Raw genomic sequence first — 22,452 nt, 5'->3', positions numbered from 1 at the left:
GTGTTGGTGTTGAGATGGTTTGCTTATCTTGAAAACCTTAGCTCTGGTTTCTCCATGAGAACAGTAACTGTGTAAAAGTGTAAAAGTGTAAAATGTGTAAAATGTGTAAAATGTGTAGTGCAGTAAAGATGCAGATGTCTCAAAATGAATTCCATCTGTAGTTTCAATAAAGACTCTGGCAGTCACGTCTCCTTTTAACATGCTGCACATTTACTGTTTATTCCATGGATGGATGTTTGGAAGCTGAAGTGTCTGCCTTTGTCTTTACCGTCTGTCTCCATCACTCAATATCACTCCCCTGTATGTCTTACTGCATCCTGTTTTTCTACACACCTATTAGTCACTCTCCTCTCTGTTCCCTCTCCTCTACACATCTTGTACTCCACCTGCCACCCTGTCATCCTGCACATCCCATCCATCCATTACAAGGACAGCTGTGGTTACAGTCTGATGGGCTCTCCATTTTAACACCAGCTCCTGCAGAGCACTGTCTAAAATGGTTCCCATTCGCAGCACTCATGGGATGTGGGGAAGCTGCAGACTGATAAAACTTCAGGTGAAGGCAGCGATGATCGGACCGTTCATGTGGAGTTTATGATTTAAAGTTTTAGGTGGTGTTTGAGAGACTTGTTGACAAGCAGCAAATCTCTGCTGCTGCATCATATTCAACTATGAAGATTGAAATGATATATGTGCAATATGAACATGTTTGTGTGAATCTGAAGACATGCAGCTGTATCCGGATGATGTGTTTTGTGCATATTTGGACATAAAATGAATCCTGTGCATGTGTTGGGTAATATCTCACAACTGAAGCTTCTCACGTCTCACTTCTCATTCCCACACTCCTCATGCATCCTTGTCATCTTATCTCATCTCTTGTCTTCACTGCAGCTATGAATGAATCTGCTGGACAGAGTGAGAGAGCAAAGAAACGAGAGAGAGAAAGAGAGAAAGAGAGAAAGAGAAATAGAAAAGGGGAGATGACAAGTTTAATTTTAGACTCGATACGTAATTTCCCCTCTTCCCCCCCCACAGCTTCTATAAATAAACTTTGCTCTTTCTCACCCCCCCACCCCACCACCCATCTACGCAATCACTGTTTGATGGAGTAAGAGAGAGAGAGAGAGAGAGGATGAGAGGGAGTTGCTTAGCAACCGTATCCTGACTTGGCAGGTCATGTGACTGGGAGATGACACTGAATGTGGTAGTAACACACTTGTGCCTTGAAGCAGGACACACACACTGTCACACACACTCAGAGGGATGCAGTATCTCTTAAATGCACGCAAGCACACCAGTGGTACTTTTACTCAAGTACCTTATACTTTGGTACAAATTTAAGTTTCATATTACTTCGTAATAATAACCCACTACATTTTAGAGTGAAACATTATATTTTTTTACTGTACTACACTCATTAAGCAGTTACTTACTCTATTATTTTATTATATTTGTCAGTTAACAGTAAATTAACTTTTGGTTTAAGTAATTATTTTGTTAAAACAGTTCCAGTTCCTTCTTCTCAGATTTCTTTTTTAAATATTGAATTAATGAATCACAAAACAATAAGCAGATTCCTCTACAAGGGAAATAATTATCTGTAGCAGTCCTGTAGTTAAAAACTTTGCAGGTATCACAAGTAAAATCCCGCAGTTTCATAAATACAGGTTTCTGCACTGAGTACTTCTGATACTTCAAAGTACATCTTCCTGATTATAAATAGATAAAATATGTCACTAAAATAGCATCTGCTCATCTAAATTAAAACATCTTTTAATGCAGGACTAAAAAAGACCTGAATATTATCCACACTGCTGACACACACACATAAACACAGGGAAACATAAACTGAAAGGATTCTACACACTTCTGCCTAAAACCGTACTGCTCAGGTAAAAAGTCTGCTCCAGTTTTTAGATGTTTGTTAATTCACTGACTTTAAATTCATCTTTGAATTTACTGATGATTCAGTAAGACACAGTAACAGCAGTGACAACACACATCTAACAGAGAAAAGTCTACCGTGTCTCGGACTGCCTGATGCTTTTAGAGTCTGTTCTGACTGCAGTGTTATGTAAGTGGGGAAGGCTTTTAGGAAGAGGGATAATGGGTGTGCCACTCTTTTAATGGAGTATGAGAGAACTGCATTCACAGCACCTGAACCTCTTAACACATCACTTAGCTTAGATAAGATAATATTTGGAGGTATTTTGTTTAAAAGCAGATAATCTACTGACTCCAAAATCTGAACCCAGTGAGTGAAACATGAAACCAACTAATAAAAAAACATGTGGTCTCAGTGAAAACTCAATTATTTGCAGATTATGTCCCAATAGACCACTGAATTTCGCTTCATTCTTCCTCTGATTTTACCTCCATCAGCATTTATAAACTGCCAGCCTGTCTATCTCAGTGTGTGAGGTTAACTGCTCAGACCCTGAAGGTGAAATCTTGTGTCGTCTAGTCATAGGAGTACCCAGACAGCCTCTCCTGCAGCTTGCACTCAGGTTGCTTCCACCAGTCCGCCCCAGAGTTGGCTAGTTGATCTCCATGGTCAGAGCCTCATCAACTATTCCTGGTCTGTCCTCGCCCAGTTCTCACGTCTTCTTCTCCAGTGTCTGTTCCTGTTTTGGTCTCCTGATCAATGTCTCATCTTCTCCTGAATTGTCTTTCTCTACTACTTCTGTCCTCCACCAACTGTACCCACACCTGCCTCTCCATCTGACACCATCGGCCTCCAGCAGCTGGATCCAGAGTTGGCTTTCCTAGTTAATGTCCCAAGTGAATCGATCTTCTTGGCTGACATGCCTTTAGCTCCAAAGTGGGCCTCATTCCACCTGCTGGCTCCAGGGTGGACCTCCTTGGTTAACACCCAGTCAGCAGGGCCAGCCCTCTCTGCCAAGCCTGCACAACTTCAACAGATGACCACCTCCACCTACACCCAGGATGCCCTGGTTCCCAAATCTCCATCTGTCAACTTCACACACCAACATGTGGGCGCTTGTCCTGCAACACAATTCTCCTTTGGTTCTTCAGCCTTTTCAAACATGCAGCTTTCAGCTCGTGCAGCCTCCATTTTGTCCTGTGGAAGGGTCCCACTCATCATTGCCACCCTCCGGAGCAGCTTCTGTACCTGCGACATTGCCACCCTCTTGAGTGTCTCCACCATCTAAGCCACCTGAATGCTCTGGTTTCTTGGCCTTCCAGTCACTGTGTATCTGAAGTTTCCTGGACACTGGTTCTCAAACCACTGGATCATCTGCCTCCCGTCTGGCTCCATGCTCCTCAGCCTGCCCTGTTGCTGCCCTTCCAGTCTCTGACGTCCTCTGACTCATTTGCTGTTTTTTATTTGTTGACTTCAGTTTGGACATCATCTCCTGTTTTCCCTGCCTGATGTTTGCTGCCATGCTGTTTGATGTTGGACTCTAAATAAGCCAGTTTCTGTGTAAGTTTTTTTGCTGCATCTGCCAGCCCATCTGCCTGTTAGTTCTGCTTTTGGGTCCACTCTCTCCGCCTGGTGTTGTAATACACAAATCGTGACACAGGTGAGTAAATGCTGAACCACTGTTCAGTGGTGTATCTTGGAGAAAATGTGTGTGTGTGGTGTTAAACACCATGTACCCAATCAGCAACAGATAGGTATTTGGTGCGAGCAATGCTTTTCTAGTTTTTCTGTCTAAATACAACAACTGGGGCCTGGATTGCAAGTGGTCTGCTCCCAGTTTGGTCCTTTATAACAGAAAACTCCATTTTGTTGTGTCTTTTCATTAAGACAAAAATTCTCCTCTCTGCACTAAGATGATGATGTTTCTCAGTTCAACCAGGAAGTAAGTTTTCCTGATCGCTCCTCCATGTGCATTCACCTTGACGGGCCCACAAACCCCCCAAACCCATCCCCTCCCCTGCATCTCTCATTGGATGAGCTCTGGAGTCAGAGCAGAATCTGATTGGTTTTGAAGACCAAGCCTGTTGCTGGGCTGTTTCCATGGAGATCACTATCGCTGTTTTCCTCACTTCATCCTCCGAGAGACAGAGAGAGAAGGATGGGAAGGACGGATGATGGCAATGAAAGGAGAGAATGATTAGAACAGGGACAGAGCACAAAAAGAAAAATGTGTATGTGTATGTGTGTGACTCAGAATAAAGACACAGAAACAGTAAGGGGAGTTAAAAATGGAGTAGAGGAGGGGGACACCGCAATTAAATGGCAAAGGATTCTGGGGTTGCTGCAGCTAAGATGGAGCATTTCTCTCAGATGATGTCCCACCCTGAATAGTAATTTTCCTTTCGCAGACACCAGCATGCTAAATTTGTTCACAGCCATGCGCTCACATACTAATTTTACGTCTTAATCCTGGAAACCAGAGTGTGCCTGCTCTTTTGTGAATAACAATGCACCATGGAAAATTACTAGTATGTGCACATCCATTCAGAAGTTGTGTATAGGAGCTTCCTTCATCATGTCTTTTCTAGTGCCTTTTTTTTTTACCACTTCTGCACCAAACAAACTGAACAAATGAGCTTCTTTAATCAGACAATAGCTGGTAAATGAGCTCCATTTAGACTCACACATATATCAGATTAATAGGTATCTAATGTACTAATATTAGTCAGCAGATGAGCTCAGCCCCCACATCGATTTGCCAGAACATAAAAAGAGAAAATTTGTGCCCTGAGAGCCTTGAGTCTGCAAACGGTGGTGGAAGTTAAAGCTCAAAATGAAGAATCTGTGATTTACTATAGCAAGGTTTTAGTGTAGTAGGCAACAATATGATTTGCTGGATATGTATCTCAGTTCATTGAGTTCCTGTATTGCAGCATTTAATGGTGTCTGGTGTGATTCATCCGAACACGCTGCACATTACCGCCTGCAGACACAAACAGCTGATTTGGGAAGACAACAACAGTATGCAAAAGAACTAACAGAAAAACTTGCTGACATGGCTGCCGGAGGAAATGTACAGGACAAGACAGAGAGGGAACGATATTTAGGGACATATGGATAAATGGATGAGCAGAAGGCAGGAGGCGGTGATCGATGACACGCTGTGGGAGACAGAGAGGGCAAGAGAGATTAAAGATGTGTCAGAGAACAGGAACCGTCCACATTCACTAACTGGCAGCAGTCAAACACACGTCACCTGCTTCTGATCTGATTAATGTCACTAAAGTGCTGATGTATGATTTGCATGACGCTTGATTTATAGTGTACAGTATGAGAGCTGCTGAATGCTACAGATGAACTTTCCTTCACTTGTTGTTCGGTTGAACAGCATTATTTTGATTGGGAGCCATAATGAGGAAGATGAATTGTCCAAGAGACCTTTGAGTCTTCCTTTGTTAAAGATTCATGTTTAATTAGATGGATTGATGAGACGTCTGTCAGCCCTTCTTCAAAGCCTTGCACATCTTGGTGGTTGATTGTTCTGGAAGATGAAAGTTAACTATTAATTCATGATTTATATCGAGATGTTGTGGTTAAACACAGATTAAAGGTTCACAGCGATATTAGTGGTGTCATATGACTGTAATGCACAAGAAATAAAAAACTATAGATAGATTTCTAACAACAGCAACAGGTCTTGTTTATGGTAACTTGGTGAAGGTCAGTATTCATTCTTCTTTGAGCTGTGGTTTTGCTCTTCACTTATATCTGTGGAAATTATCTGGCTTGTTGGGAATTCAGGTGCGGTGGCTCAAACAATGTTGAGCAGTATTAGTCAAACAGTCAAGGACATTTCCTAAAACCCCAGACATGTCAAGGGATGTTTATTTGGACATAATTAAAGCCCCCCCCCCAGCTTTCTCAGCACTGGTCTACGAACAGGATTTGGAAGCGGTTGCCAGTACAATTGTTCCTCTAGCATCGATGATTAAATGATCTGATTAAACCACACAGTAATGAAAGTGGGTTTTTAAGACCAGTTTGGGAGATACTAAAATTGATTCATCATCTGCCTCAGTGAGCACGAGAGTCTGAATTCCCAAATGTGCCTTCTGCTTTCAACAGTGTGAGTTAAATGTGTTGCATAATGTCTTACATCACAAAGGTGAAGCCATCACTTGCTCTGCTCTGCAGAAAGACGTCGAGCCGGAGGAAGGAATCCAATTCAACAACCCAGCCCGTATGTGCTGTGTCAGATGTTAAGGCTGCTGTGATGTGGGGAAATGATGGACGGGGACAAGAGAGAAAGAGAATCCCTCATGTCCTTCCTGTTTGTTTGTCTGTGACCTTCAGGTGTGCCTCAAGGGACATTTTCCCTCACGGTGTGACGAGGTGTGAAGGAGCTCTCCCTTGTTTCCTCCCCTTTCTCCTGACCTTTAATCCTCCCCTCCCTGAGTCTCCCCCTGTCCTTCTCTGTGACACTTTCTCCTAGTCCTCTCCCTGTCTCGATCAGCAGTACTACATCTTCTTTGTAGATAACTGCTCTCTCTGCTGGGGGACAACTGGAACAACACGTATAAAGGAAATGTTGAATTTATTAGATTGTGTGGAATTTGAAATTAAGTACGTTCCCTAGTACAGATATGGTCCATAACTCATCTTAATGTGCCGAGATGATATCAAAGCCCCCTGTGACACAGATTCAGAGAAAATGCTGTATAATCCCTTTTAAAGGTTTTGGAGGGATGTGCCGTCTCGAACTCTATGCATCACATACTGACACAAAGAGCCATCAGTGGACACGCTCTACAGCTAGTTTCATTCCCAAAAGATGCATACTGAAGCTTTAAAAACTATTTTAAATGCAGCTCTTATAACTGTATCTTGGCTGTACACTTTACTTCTTATATAGTAGTTTCCAGAGTTTTTGTAAAGTCAAGTCAGCAACAAGTATTTGGACAATGACACAGATACGCATCAAAAAAACATAGGGGCACATTTCCCAAAACTTCTTTCTTTAGTCTGAATCTGTTTTTTAGCATTTAAAGTATTGGAATAGAGGTGAAGATGCCAGCGAACCGCTCACTCCTCTAGACTTAAAAGCTCTAATGAATCTTGAGCTGCCTGGCTGATTGCTGACTGACATTTCATGACAAAACCAGCCTGGTTTTAACAGTGAGTTAAGTTCGGAGACAGTTTTTCAGGAGAGCACAGGAGCAATCAGTCAGTCTGAAAACTTTGACTTAAAGTAAGGATGTCGTCGCTCTGATTTGGATTATGTTTGGTTTCAGATTGATATGGTTGTTTAATTCTGATTAATACTTAATTGCAAAATGATGATGTGATACCTGCAGATGAAGTTGTGTTAGGAGACTTTTGACTCTTGATTTTATGTAGCAGAGTTCTCACAGGAGATCGTGCATGACACCATAATATAATTTAGTTAAACATGCTGCGTTTACAGTGTCACAGTTGCAAAGGCTGACGGGTTTGTTATAACCTTGAAATAAAAATCTTGCTTTTTGGTGTTTGGGTATTTTCAGCATTCCTCAGTGAGTTCTTTAATCTCAGTCTTGTGCAGCAGTAAAGTCACAGTCTTGATAAGAATCTGCATGCAATATACAGTAGCTGCAATAGAATTATTATTGAAGTCAAAGCTGGATTAATAAATGTTAATGTTTTTCTAACCTTGGCAATGATGGTGTATTTTTCCCTGCACAACCCTTTTCCCATGAGAGTGATTAAAGCAACTGTTTCAGGCAGAAAATGTAATTCATGAAATATACAGTCATTTTCTTTCTCATTTGAACACAGCTGACTGATTGGTTTACAGCTGAGTAAGAGCTCAAGCAAGCAGACAGAATGTGAATTACTGTCACCATGTTAATGACTCAAACTTTGAGCTATGAAGAAGAAGAAGCAGGGAAAGCAATTAACCCGGTGAAATTAGCAAACATGGAGGCATCAAGAGACTGTAATGGCTCCTAGATGACAGAAATGACTGTGCAGTAAAGTCTCAGCCTGTGTGTCAGTGTGTGTACAGACGCCTGCTGTCATTCGATCTGCTACATACACCAGGCAGAAAATTAATTTACGGGAGGAATTACTATTCGGTGATTGGGGTTTACGGTCTGGTGATGAGTTTTCAGTTATTTGACTTGCTTTTGCAGATATACAGGAGACAGGAACCAAACCCCTAACTGACAGTTTGAGCAGATAATTTAGAGAACTCATTAGTGCTGATGATTACTGTGGGTTCACATGCTGGTGAGAATTCAACACTGTCTAAACGATGCAGCCGATAGAAATGAAATATTAAATAACCATCATTGGAATTTATATTTACATTGTACATGCGATACAGGAGTCGTGCAGCAGCTGGTGGTGGAAGCTGACAGGCCAAGGTGTCTGTAAACCACTAGACCAACCGTATGGCTCTACTGTACGTGGTGATATATCAGTTAGTAAGTGTGGATTTAAGATGATTTCTGCATCTTACTAAGTGTGGAAAGAGTGACTAGAGTGTCAGTTACGGGGACGTCTGCGTATCTGTAAAAAATCTGTTCAACAGCTGTAAAAACATGTGTCTTCCTTTGAAATATTTGCAGCAGACAGAACGGTCACTAGATCCTCCCAAACAAATGTTTTACATAGTTCTTAACTTGTCCCTTTATTTAATCTCTCAGAGAGGTGGTGTGCATCAATCTGAATCCCTAAACAATCACCTGTCACTGCTCCACCTACAGTTTGAATCATTGCTTTGTCACTCACTCACAAAATCAAGCGTCAGGTCTAGATTCTCAGTTAAAGGAAATAAAAGCCCTGTTATTTGTTTATGTAAGTGGATGTGCGATCCTGACACAGTTATACTACTGTTGTAATGCAGGATTTAAAAAGTAATACATTTACTGATGTATGCTTTAGTGCAGGTTGTAGTAGTGAAATGAAAATCATGTGAGGACTGTAAAGAAAGGCCTACATGGATGATACATTTCACTGATGCACAAATAGCGTTTGATCACTTTTAATTGCAACACTTCTTATTTCTGCTGACATTCATGTATCATCCTGTTTTTATTTTTGCTTGGAATGACTGATGATCCCCATTTTCTTTAATCTCCCTGTTTGTTTTCTTTATTGCTCCAACCGTTTCTACATTACGACTCTTGTGTAATATGAACTTTAAACAAATTTGATTCGACAGCATAATTAGATCTGAAGTGCCGCAGGGTGGCGACCACTCTCACCTGCACTTGTCCAGCTCTGACACAGGGGGGCAGTGTTACTTCGGGCAGCTGTGGAGAGGGTTCACTGTCAATTACACACATGCACAGACAAAAACATACATGCACAAGAACATACTAAGTCAATAATATCTGCTGTGTTCGGCTGCGTTAGGCGCCCTGACAGCACGCCGCTTGTTTTCCCTTGTGAAAGAGTGTGTGCTTCACTGACTGCTGTATGTGTGGGTAGGTGGAGTGTGTGTGATAAAGTGTACTTGTGTGAGTAAATGCTGTTAAGTGCACGAGGGAGTACGAGAATAAGCATGTGTAGGGGTGTTTGGGGGGAGTATTTGTGCATTTATGGAAATGACTGATTTTATGCCAGTGTCTGAATGTCACCGTGGTGGTTTGTGTGTCAGTGTTATGGCATCACGGTTTCAGGTGCTGTTTCTGCTGAGACAGACAGAACTAATCTGCCTGAGAGAAAAACAACAGCATCATCTCAATATGCAGTTAACACACACACACACATTCTCACTTTGTTTGGGTTGTGTTAAGTTACATTTCTGTTCTTAATATTTTACATTCACACACTTTCAGGCGTCAGACGTGATTCTTGCTGTGATGCTTGGTGGTTATTCGCTGCACAAACTGCTGGGACTGACTCCCACATGAAAAGAGACTAAACCCACAAATCATCAAGTCCACAATCCATCATCGATTTTCACTGCTAAATCACAAAGGGTAGATGTAAAGGCAGGAAGAGGCGGCTAAAACAAAGTCTTTTAAACTTTCAGATAAAGACTGCATCTTCCGCAGCTCGGGGATTTATCTAATGCAGCCTGCAGCGATAGCATCTCTGCTGAGGAGGGGCTGTTGTTCTGACTGCAGCAGCGTTTTCTTTCTCGTTTCGTCGTCTCGTCAGTGTCGAGAGAGAGAATGTCAGCCAGCAAGTGTGAATGCTACAGCTGATACCACTTCTAATAGGTTATAAGGCCTGTGTGGACAGAACTTGACATTAAACAGGCTCTTTATAAATCAAATGACCTTCCAGGCTTTTAAGATGAACCACTCACAGCTGCGTCCTCTGTGAGGATCAGACCAGGTAAAGGCTGCAGCTCATTAATATTATCATCTAATCTAGTGGAAAGAGTTTCTCATGATTAATTACATCTCTAATTTAAAAGTGAAAGTGGCTGAGAAAAGGGTGTTAAGGCTTCTCTCTCTTTGTTGGTTCTCAACCAACCATTCCTGCTACTGAAGCTGGATGCTGTCTTGCTAAGGGGCCCACTTTGGATATCCACAGGCCCTAAGAGTTGTCCTCAGATGCCTTTCTTCCTTTTTTCTGGTTTCCATGGTCAGACTCTGCCTGACAGTGCCTCAAAATGTTTTGCTTTTCTTCAGTTCCACAAAATGTATGGGCAGATGAATAGAGTTGAGTCAGAGGGAATGAGCATGCTGAGTCACCCCTGAAGAAAGATCAACGGTATTCGAAGAGGAGGATGGGGACTTCGCGAGGGATCAGTTGTGATGGTGCTGGAAAGACATGGTTCCCTTTAAATATGTGCATGCATGTTTATTCTTACCTGAACTGTGACAAGACTCCAGCCATGCTGATAAAAACCCTGCAATAACATGTAGCTGTAGTTACACATCAACTATATGTTGAATTTCTGCTCACGTACAAAAAACTGAAGAAATAAAACTAAAGTATGATCCTTGAGTTCATTTAAGACACGGTGCTGTCACCGATCTGAAGCTCAGAGTGAGAAGAATGAGATATAAAACATGTGTTTGAATGAGTTTGAGGTAAACACATGCAACCTACAGAAAATCCTACGTTACCACGTAGTTATTGCAAATGATAAGTACGTGCATTTGGCATTTTTAAAAAGGCCTCGTGGTTTTCAAATCGATCAAAGTGACATTTTTAAAATGTCACCTGCCAGAGCACAAATTGCAGCCTGTTGTGATTTTACACTGAATTTAGAGTTCAAACTGACCATTACAGATATTTTCCTGCACATTAAAATTACTTTCCAAAGGTAAAAGTAAGAGCCCTACTATCAATGTCAACAAAACTAAAGTGTGCAGTTAATAGCAATTTAGCGAGAACTTTGAATTAGTACAAACCTGCTAAGATTTCATGGTTTATTCTAGTGGATCATTGCTGGTTCTTAAAATATTGCTCAAGTGTCACAAAATTTCTTTTGGAAGCAACAGCTGCACAGTAGTTTACCCACACCCGTTCGTTTTAATCTGACCTGCAGATTGTTTTGTTAGCCGCGGATATTCCTGAGCTCACATTTGTGCAGCAGCGGGTGACTGAAGCAGCAGTCTTCATAAGATACATGATCTTATAAATCCCGTCTCTTAGGAACATTCCAAATGTCAAGCGTAGCCACTAAAGCTAGCAGCCAAAATGTGGGTTTGAGTGCTCTAGTGAATTAAACGTCTCTTTGGGTATGAAATATGTTTTCCGCAATTAGTTATTTTCAGTCACAGCCTGGAAGAGCACTTCAAAAACACTTTCACACTTCTATTCTCTTGATAATGTTGCTTTTAAAGAAGGTTTTCACTTTAATTACAACCTTAGGCGTTCGGCTTCACAGTTCATTACACCTCGTATCCATCTCGTTGTCTGTCTATCATCCGAATCACAACTATTAATCTCCTGCTGAGATTTAGAATTCATTGTATGCACATATTAGTAATTTCTCAAATCGAACACGAAACCTCTATTAACTGATTCTTTTTCCTGTTGATTCCTGAGAGAATAACTGTCAACAATTGATCTTCAATCTCTCTACCTGTTCCAAATGATGCGCCAAAATAAAAGAGGCTTCTTCAATCACGTGTGCTGTGGATTCTCATTTTCTCGGTGGGGCTCCAACACAACAGGGGGCGTCGTCGCCCTCCTCCTATCTGATGCCATTTTCTCTCCCATCACATCTCTCCCACTCACGATTGACTAACTCATTGATTCACCAGCCCACTCTCCCTCAGTGTATCTCGCTCTCTTAATCTCTCCGAGTCTACCTCTCTACCTGCTTACACTAATCCCTCTATCTGGCAATTTCTTTTCTTTCGCTTTCCTACGTCTCTCCTCTCAATCAAAGGCCGCTGCTTTCTCTCTTCATCTCAGCAACTGTTCCCCGTCCTCCAGCTTTCTGTAAATCTACTCCTGACTCATGGGTCTGGGAACGAGAGAGCTAAGTGGTCTCATTAGTCTTTGCAGTCTCATGATTGTAGGCGAGGGTTGGTCACAAAAAACGAGGACTGCACCTAGTGACAGTAAATCCACAAAAAGTAAACCTAATAAAACTTGATCAAAATATAAACTAAAACAGTTCTGAGAGTATAGCAGGACAGTAGTATATAATAGGATTTAGGGTACATCACCTGGAACTACTACTAAACACTGAGTTTACAGTTTACATGCATGCAACCCCCCAAAATTCATTGTTGAAGAAAATGCAGCAGCTTTTTGCATTTGACACATGATGAAATGAACGTTTTCACTTTTTATGGACAGTCCTCTTATCTAACTAGATTTTTTAAAGACTATAGGACAAATAGGGGAAAACCGTGACTCAAAGACTTGTCAGAATCAAACCTGAAACACCACCTGATGTTTCAGCTTTGACTGATGCCTGATGTACTGGGATGGGAAACATAAATCAGGTAATGCTCTACAGTAGCTGTGACCCTGTGGTTTCATCATCTGTGCTGTTCAACATTTAATGTGATCGTCCATCACATGACAGTCCGTGCCTCTGACTTGAATTAAACCACTCCTGATGCCCGACCCCTCTCCTCACTCACTTCATATTTTTGTCAAAAGCCGAGCCCAGCAGGGACCAGGATGAACTTAACAATGCAGTTAATTAGCCACAAAAGTGAACAAATGCTCGCTGACCACGAGTGTGTCTTATCTGATGTGATCTGACAGGTCTCAGCTGAAACGCAGACGCTACACGTTACTGTAGGCTGAAAATGAAGTGCACACCTGCTCCCACAGACCAGAAATCTCCAACCTTATGAATTCTCACGCCCCAAGACATTACATTACATTTACATCATATAGCTATCCAGTGGCTGGTATGGTTTTCTGGTGAAATTACTTGTATGTTCACATCGTTATGTGCAGCAGACAAAACACTATCACTACTTTGATGCTGCTGCAGATAAAACTGTGACCTTACGTCTGCACCACTCATTGATAATCAAAAACATTAAAGTTACACCCAAATATTATCCTAAAGAGCCGAGAACTCAATGCAGAGCAAACTAAACCCACCAACAACAGCTGAACCTCTTCACTGGACCCGACAGTTTTAAGAGCATCTCATTTGAGGATTTCTGGATGGGTGATCGCTGAACCACTGTACGTTCAGGTTTTGTTGGTGAAGGCAGTTTGGGGCTTTTTAACAGGCCATCATGTACCTCCGTATGGATGTAATGTCAGGGTAAAGTGCAGGTTGAAGCACTGACATACAGTCTGAGTCATCTGAATGAGAACATTGTGCAGTATGTACTGTACTAAGCTTATGTACTTTTTAGTAGAACAGACTTTGACCTTGGTCACTGCAGAGTATTGAATGACTTTTTTGGAGAAGGTTTACTCTAGACTTATTTTCAGGGTATGAAGTGGAACTACATGTTCTGCTATATTGCACTGGAAATGCATGTCGTAAGCTGAGTTGGACGACACAGACTGGGAGACAGAGAGAGGGAGAGTGGGCAGCAGCAGGTAAATACTTCCACTCCAACACACAGTAACTCTTTAAATGCAGCGAACACGACAGACTGAAGAGCTCAGTGTTACCTTGACATGTTGCAAAAACCTCCCATGTTGGTTCCTGCTGTGAATTTTAAAAATGATTTGTCAGGGTTTATAGCTACAGAAGCTTATCATCGGAAATGTGTACCTGAAATTACTCTGTCACATTTCTGATAGCAGATGTTGGCAACATGAGGAATGTGTATGCTATTACCTTGGTGCAGTCACGAATTTAGCACAAATGGATTTTTTTTAACAAAAATATACAGTTTAATTACTTGAGTTTGGAAAAAAGCATAGCTGAATCCCCCAGTATCTCCCTGCTAGTGTTTCTGCTAAACTAGTGCCATTAAGGGAAGGGAAAAACAGAATTTACTATTATAGCCCTCAGAGCTCAATGCAGTGCAACTTAACAAAGCATGCAAATACAAAATAGAAGCTGTATCTGTGTTGTCCAATTGGGGAAGTTGATTTCTTGTAAAAATGTTTTGTATTACATCGATTTGCATGTGCAAATCGATGTAATGCATGTGTCTCCACTAGCTAAATGTGTTCGGCTGCAAATTGTTTGCACGTCTGCCGCTGTTGTCAGGCATGTTCTTCATGGTAGGTTTTGCTGAAGCTCTGAAGATAACACTGATTATAGCTGGTTTAACATACATATCTACTGTAAGAGTAGAATCAATCACCTTCTGCAATGTATTTTCTTAAGCTGAAAATCCTGCAAACCAGAATTACCTTGGATCCTCTGGCTGAATCTAGTCATTCCCCAAAGTTATAAACAGGTAGTTTGGTCTTACCAGGAATGCAGCACGCTGCTCCGATGCTTCGTCAGGTTACAATTCTTTGCTCTAGGAAAGCTGGGAAACGTAATAATCACCAATCACCTATCTTTATGGTTTACATTTTATTTGACAAGACAATGATCTGTAAAACATGTACAATAGGTTTCCCAAAAAGCATACAAAATGAAAACAGATTTGTGATAAACAAAATAAATGAACCAAAATCAATAAACACTCACAGAACTATGATTACATCTCCAGTGTGTGTAGTTTTTTTTTTTTAGCATTTCCATCATCAATGTCAAAACCATTCAGTGTTTGTGTGTTTCCCCCTTTCATCGTTTGTTCTCCTGTCAGACAAGAAATGTGAGAATTGAAAAGCTAAAAATAACATAAAGAAGGCACGTCTGGCTCCGTGATGAAAAGCTGTGATGACAATGGATGAATGAGAGAGAACGGAGAGAGTGAAAAAATAAAAGAAGGAGAGGATTCAGACCGAGCAGCGTTATCGTCGCCATTCACAGCTTGTGTTTCTGGCATTGAACCTGCAGCAGGGGGAGCGGCGAGATGCAGCAAAATACCTTGGCTGACATAAAACACTGCAGCTCTCACAGAAGGGACGGATCCAGAACCCTGATGTAGCAGCTAATCCATCGAAAATCACTGCACTTCCCCCACATCACCTTCTTGTGACTGTTGACTCATGCGCCTGGGTGAATGCTACCTGTGAACCGAGTTTGGGCAAATACATTTTTTTGCAATTTCCACTTCAGGAGCTCCAATGAATGTATATCACATGTAAGGCTCTGAGGAAAACGGAACAATCTCCCAAATGAAAAAGCAGAGCTGGAACTCATAAGTGAACACTAGCTTCAGAGTCATTGGTCTCTAATATAATGACTCCCAATGATTGTCTTTTTCCTTTAGCTCCATCTATCAACTGAGACCCGCTGGCAAGCACATTAAACACATTAATCCCCAGGAAACTAAACATTCATTCATTTTGGGATATTAATTTACAGACAAAAGAGCAAAACCATCACATTTAATTCCCCTTTATGACAGTTTTTGTTCAGTGGCAGGGCTGTAAAACACATCGTACATGATTGTCTGACACTGCACCATATACAGTACACAATTCAAAAAGCCATATACTGGTCTATGTTGCAAAAAACAAAAACAAAAAACATGCAGACGCTTCCTTGAACCAAAATAAAAATCACAAAGGCTAAAGGAAACTTTTACACTGTTAGCTGCTGTCGAAGCCCCTATTCAACATGCATCTGCATAAACTAATGCTGCAGATTAACATCACATAAGAGGTGCAACCCAGTTAGTTTCAGTTGACCAAATAACTAATTTCAACGAGCTAAGTTGGTCACATTTTAATGAATACAATAGAAATTGGAGCAACAACTATTTGACAGGAAATAGTTTTTGTTTTTTAAGGTTGTAGCAGAATTTGAATTAACATGTCAAAAAGGCAGAACTTCTATTACAGCAGCTACAGTATAGAAAAACTGAATATTAACATGATTGTCATACAAAAACAAACTGCAATATTACATTTAGTGCTTCACAGAAAGTGAAAGCAGTGATTTTTTTATCAGTCGGGTCTATTTTACCATGTTGCTCTTTCATTTTTAATCTGCATTTATACCTGTTGAATGAACTGTTTACAGATCTTCGCTTCACCCACCATATAAACGTGCTGTTGTATGTTATTTTGAATGACACGCTACGTTCCAGCCTGTCGTCTGAGCATCCACGTGATGACTCAGGATGATTTGTATGACTCAAGGTTTCCAGTATGAGCTCAACATTAAGCACAGTGAGAGGAAAGATTGTATCGTACCTCTGTTTGTGTTGCAGTCTGGAGCTGTGAGAGAAAACGATTTCATGCTAAAAGCATTTTTGGATCAACGCTAAAAGACAAAAACAGGCAGCTGACCGAGCCATTACTCCACAAAAAAAAAAAAAAAAAAAAGTCCCGCTCTCTCAACTTAAATCGGACTTGTGCTTTTAATGAATGTGGCAGATGCGTGGAAATGAAGATAAAATACAAAAAAACAAAAAACAAAACAGCTTTGTTTTCGACATTCAAAGATGTTTTTACAAATGAAAGAAATAATTCTGCAAACAGTCTTGGGAAAAAGTGTTTGAACAAACCACCGATCATGCCATGCAGAGTAATATGAACAAGGAGTAAAATCCACACCATTTCATTTTTTATATACTCAAATAAAACATTTTTGTATTAAGTGACAGCCTGGGTGAAACCCATGAAAAGTAAAATAGTTATATACACTTTGTTTTTTTATTCATTCCATTGGACACTTAACAAACTTCCATCCCCTGTACAGAGGCACTGATAACACCTACACTTATTTTTTGATGTGTACACATTTCACCAACAATATATTATTCGTCAATATTATCAATACTATTTACACTGCTTGTTCATCATTTGGTACCATCTGACATCTGTGAAAACCAGTCTTTGATTCAGCCGGGCTGAGTTGTTGCTCGCCTTCTTTCTTGTGTGTTGACAATCGCACGTTTACTACATACGTAAAATGTTCTGCATATATCAGAGTGTGTGGCCGTTAATCTGTTCAAATGGCCATCATGGCAGTATTGTCTAATATACGCTGAGCATTTTCTCTCTGGAAATACATTCCTTGTAATGTTTTTCTCAGCATTAATAGTGATTTATTAGCAGTGGACTGAATACAAACACTGGTGCTTTTGTGCATGTGTGTGTGTGTGAGTGTGTGTGCACCTACATGTACTGCAGAACCCTGTGGTGTGTGTGTGCTTTGCTGTAAACCGACTTTCATCTCCCCCAACACACAGCTTTGCCGCCTCTTACAATTAACAACAGCAAATATGAATTATGGAATCTTAATCATGTAATGTTGCCAGGTTACAGAGATTCAAAACGATGTCACTTCCCCTTCGTTAGTGCTAATGAGCAGCCTGACACGCTGACAGCTGCTGCAGTCCAGGGACAGATGAGGCCCTCTGACAACATAATGAAGTGGAATGTTTCTTTTTTGGACCATAGCCTGGGCAGAAAAGTTTTTTTTTTGTTGGAGTCGATAATTAACTAAAATACTTTCAAATATCTCAAGTGAAGCTGCCCGGAGAGCAAGATGATCAGGCTTTGGACATCCTGGGACCAAATTCAGCTGTATGCAATTCAAAACCAATCAACTGTAGAACAAAACTACTTTGAAAGGATTTCAAAGAGGGTATTTTTACTTTCTCTCTTGTGCTAGACTGCTACAAGAGCCTGATGTTTCATCCCTACTTCCAGAGTAACTCACTTTCTACGGCTGTAAACAGAAGAGCCCAGGACTGGCAGCCTCACATACAACAATCATTTTCACTGGGGAATTGACGGCACGTAATGTTGCATATAATATTTCACACTGTGTCCACTGAAAAAGCTGCTGTCTCGCTGTTTTTTGGTGGAGTTTTTTGATTTGCAAGCACCACACAGACAGAGTGCTGTGTGTTAATTAGCTCAGGGGAGTGTTCCAGTTCACCTACATTGCAACACCTCTCAACCGTATAATTAACATATTGTAAAAGCCCGCCTCATCATATGTAACCCACATATGATTTCAATGGCAAATTGGCTCATCAGATATCATGAACTACAGTGTGTGTGCATCTTAAATTGCTTTGTTTTCTTTCTTTTTGCTTTTCTTTGTAATATTTGAAATCTAAGTATGAATAAAACTTTATGACACCGCAGTTTGCAAAATTTAATCAAACAAAAGACAAACATTTTACCCTTACAGACATGCCCATTCCTCCCAGGTATTCTCAAATGGCCTAACAGGGAATGAAAACACTGTTAAAAAGCTTTTTGAGGGGAGATGTGAAAACATTTTGACCTATAATACTCCTTAAACAAACCTGATGAAGAAGAATAAACTTAAATGCAGAATGTCATCGTGTGCAAGTTAAAACTTTAACATTAATAAAAATTAAATGTACAATACAAGTCATGTTCGCCTTTGCTTTTCATGCAATTTTAGGTGACCTGGAACTTGCCCATATGCCCGTGATGAAGTGCTAAAGTTGCCATGGCTACACATACATGGCGGGAGATACAAAGCTCTCACCGCGAGAGATGTTGGCAGGTGGTGGCTGATTGGACGAATCCAAGTCATTGCCGTGGTGACCGTCGGCAGCATGGTCTTTGCGTTCGTTGATGTTGTCGTATTTGGCCGAGTTGTCGAGGACTGGAGGGGCGCCGCCGTTCAGGGTTCCAGTGGACTCATCATCCAGGTTCTGCAGGGTTCAGCACAGCCAGGTTAAACGTGCACTACTGTACGATGTATGCAGAAGATATTATTTATTTGCTTGTTGTTCATACTGTAAATCAGATGTACGGTAGCTCCTGACGACCATGCATGTATAAACATTTAGGGAAATGTGCATAAAATATGCAACACATGCAAAAACTCTCTTTACTATTGATGCCATGTGTTTGGTGGCCCCCAAGGAAACAGCACTGTCATTAGGGGAGTGATGCTCCAAATATTGAAAACACAAACTGAAAGAACTATTACAGGGCACTTCAGCACTTGATCAAGCTTCATTTTTAAAATATCGATTGCTCTCAAATGTGATATTTGCCTCTGTGGGATTTATAACCTGCACCACAACAACGCTGATGGTCAGTACTCAGTGACATACAGGGGGCTTTTAATTTGAGATTATATTTACACAATCATACCGTTTAGTACAGGTTCAGTCATTTTATTCAGCTAAATATTAAAAACATTTGATTGACTCGTGCAAACTAAAATCACCACGAAGCCCCTGCAGCTGTCCAAACAGATATGGAACCCATTGAGTCTGAATGTGGTTCATGTGTCAGTGAGCAAAACATGCTTTTGTATCTGTGTGTATCTACGTGTGTGTGTTTGTCAGTTACCGTGACAGGCTCTCCCCCTGTGGGCTCGTAGTAAACCTCTCCTGGGTTGAGAGATTCTGTCTCTGTGGCCGTGGGAGGCCCTGATGGCTTGTTCAGCTACATGCACAGAAACCACATCAACAGAGGGAAGAGAGCAGAACAGAAAACGATACAACAAAATGCAGCCGAGTGGAGAAGGAAAGACATACAGACCTAAAAATAGCTTTATGATAATGTTGGTCTATGTAAACTAATGTTACAGGTAAATTCACTGACTCGATGGCTGTTCTCTACCTGAGCTCATGTCAAACGTCTTAAATCACTTTACTGAGAAAATGGACTTTGACATAAAGTCATAGCTGCAGTTGAGCAAAAATGAACAGCTAATTAACACAAAACCTTTTTTTGCTTTAACAAATCTATCAGTTAAAATCGCACCACAGTCACATCAGTAGCTGCAGATATCTGAGTGTTAATATGCTGCTAACAATAGGTGAGAGCGGGCAGCCAGTCAAACTTTGGAAGAGAAAACAGAGACACAGTAAAAATAGGAACCAAACTGTTCATTGTGTTTACAGAGCGTATAACTTATTCGAAATTAGATCTTCTGGATTGGCTGCAGCTGTATGCTGCACAGCTTCCTGCCCGTTGAGACACTATTATCCACATTATGGGTGCACTTTCACTTTTTGGTTTAATGAAAGCTGCAGCCGAGGCGGCTAAACTGTCAGCTTGTTTGCAGCCTGTAAGGTTGTCTAACTGCTCGTCTTTCCTGCTCCACTGGACGTCAAAAATTAAACCTATGTTGGGAGGGAGTTGAGGTTTGAACTAACTGAAATCACAAAAATCAGGGCTTGTACTTGACACAGGGCTGAGCTTAATTGACTCCCTAAGGACTTGAAGTCAGGTTCTGACTAGTAAAATCCACAAAACCATTACAAAAATAAAGCATGCACTGCTCAAATACAAAATGATTTGGCCTTTGCATTAAAATACATCAGCACTTTTGAATGCAAACAGCCCAAATGCTTTGGCATAACAGTCTGCAGTTGACTTGCTTATAAAGACTCGTGACTTGGCTTGAACTTGCCCACACAGTCTGGCTCAGATTGGACGTACAAATGGAGCTGTGGACGTTGAGCTTTATTTCTATTATGGTGTCACAGATGGCGTTTTCCAAGACACATGTGCAGACGTGAGGTAAACCTTCACTGTTGAACCCCAGGAGCCCCCTGATTCAGCCAAGGCATTTAGAGCCATTTAGACACCTTTTATACATCTAATCAACATAAAATTGCAGCGTTTTAGTCTCATTACATAATGTGGTACATGCGCAACAAAATGTGAGAGAACGATGGAATAAAATAAGTGGCGAGGCGAGGAGGAGGCGGTGGAGGAGGAGGAGAGGAGCGCACTAATGTAGGTCTTTACAAACCAGGGTAATTATTTCGACACACATAAGCCAACTTAGATCTACAATCAATAGCCATTAGCCCCATTATGACTGGCCAAATGGACTGTGTGCGTGTTTGTGACCATGTGTGCAAATTGTAATCGTGGTGACAATGAAGTTTGATTTGAAGCCACGACGGCCACTCACCATCTCTGTTGAGCTGCCTGCCTTCACAGGAGGAGGGGGCTTGTGTTTGGGAGGCCCCCTGATTGGGCGAAAGAAAGAGATAATGCAGTATTGATCGCCGCTTCATTAAGACATCAGGTTTTCATTGTATCACACAAAGATATAAAAGAAGTGGGGCTACTGAGAAGCAACAGAAATAAAAAGACGTCCTATTGTGTCCTAATTCAATTCAGATCCTATTCACACATTGTTCAGTGCAAAAGCTGCTTTTATTAGCAATTAGGCATTTTTTAATCAAAGTGTCACGTTGGGTGTGATTTTAAGATTTTATACACAGAAATCAGGAGCTTTATTACTACGGCTGAGGGGAACTCTACTTCCCCTGCCTTCAGTGGCAGCCACACAGGTTTTATTATGTGAAATGACAGCTTGTGAATACATATTTCACATTTCATTGTGTGAGTTCTGAGAACCAGATTCAGGGCCTGTTTTAAGGCCGTTACTTGTTGGCCTTCAGAATGTTTTCATGGCTGATGTCCTTGTCGCCGTCACATCATGCAGACATAAAGAAATATCCCATCATTTTAGTTATTATTTAACATTATTTTAAATGAAACACAAGCACAGTATATTTTCAGCATGTGAATCTACTCATTATGTTATTAGAAAATGTTTTCCAGTCCGCCTTACAAATGCAAATCCTGCAGCAAGTTGCTATAGTTGTAAATAAATGTATAGTTTATAGCAGACGAGGTCAACGAGTTGTTAACTCTGTCCTGTCTGCCATTGTCTGGGACATCACAGTGTGCTGATGCTGCTTGTTAGTGGAAATTTTGACAACATCAGCTACAACCAATGAAACCCATGTGCGACAAATAAACATGGGGCTGATATTTTAAGCTCTTATTCTTGTACAGTAGCAGCTTGTTACCAATAAACCAGATATACAGATATAAACGGTGTAGGCTGCTGCTCCCCTGTGAGCTGAATGGATTATTTCAGGTGTTAATGTTGAATTTGTTTCCGACATGTCTGTAATTCTTCTCACTAAATGGGACATATCATGGCTGATATGTTAGCTACTGACTTCCAGTCGAGTCCAAGTCGAACCTGCTTGTAATTACAGCTTAAACGAAAGCATGTGAACGCAGAACTAGCAGCTGTTGATAATATAAAACAAGACGCGGCAGGTGCTGGTTATTAAACATAATACATGTGAATATCTAAAGTTTTCAATGTACCATTCACTTCTTAGTGTATT

At 41.0% G+C, this 22,452-nt stretch overlaps 1 protein-coding gene across 2 annotated transcripts in view; it reads right to left on the bottom strand.

Annotated features, from left to right (window-relative positions):
• Nucleotides 1-14,949: 14,949 nt before the first annotated feature.
• pvrl2l (PVR cell adhesion molecule related 2 like) overlaps nt 14,950-22,452 on the bottom strand; it is a 232,702-nt gene continuing 225,199 nt past the window's right edge. For both annotated transcript variants that reach the window (XM_026347442.1, XM_026347443.1), the window contains exons 8-10: nt 21,213-21,270; nt 19,634-19,729; nt 14,950-18,984 (exon numbers count right to left, since the gene is read on the bottom strand). In XM_026347442.1, the coding sequence (XP_026203227.1) occupies nt 18,781-18,984; nt 19,634-19,729; nt 21,213-21,270 (358 nt within the window). In that variant the 3' untranslated portion in view covers nt 14,950-18,780. The remainder of the gene's footprint in view (nt 18,985-19,633; nt 19,730-21,212; nt 21,271-22,452) is intronic.

Source organism: Anabas testudineus, chromosome 11 (genome assembly GCF_900324465.2).
Source record: "Anabas testudineus chromosome 11, fAnaTes1.2, whole genome shotgun sequence".
Classification (NCBI taxonomy): domain Eukaryota; kingdom Metazoa; phylum Chordata; class Actinopteri; order Anabantiformes; family Anabantidae; genus Anabas; species Anabas testudineus.
This window is presented reverse-complemented; position numbering and strand designations above follow the sequence as displayed.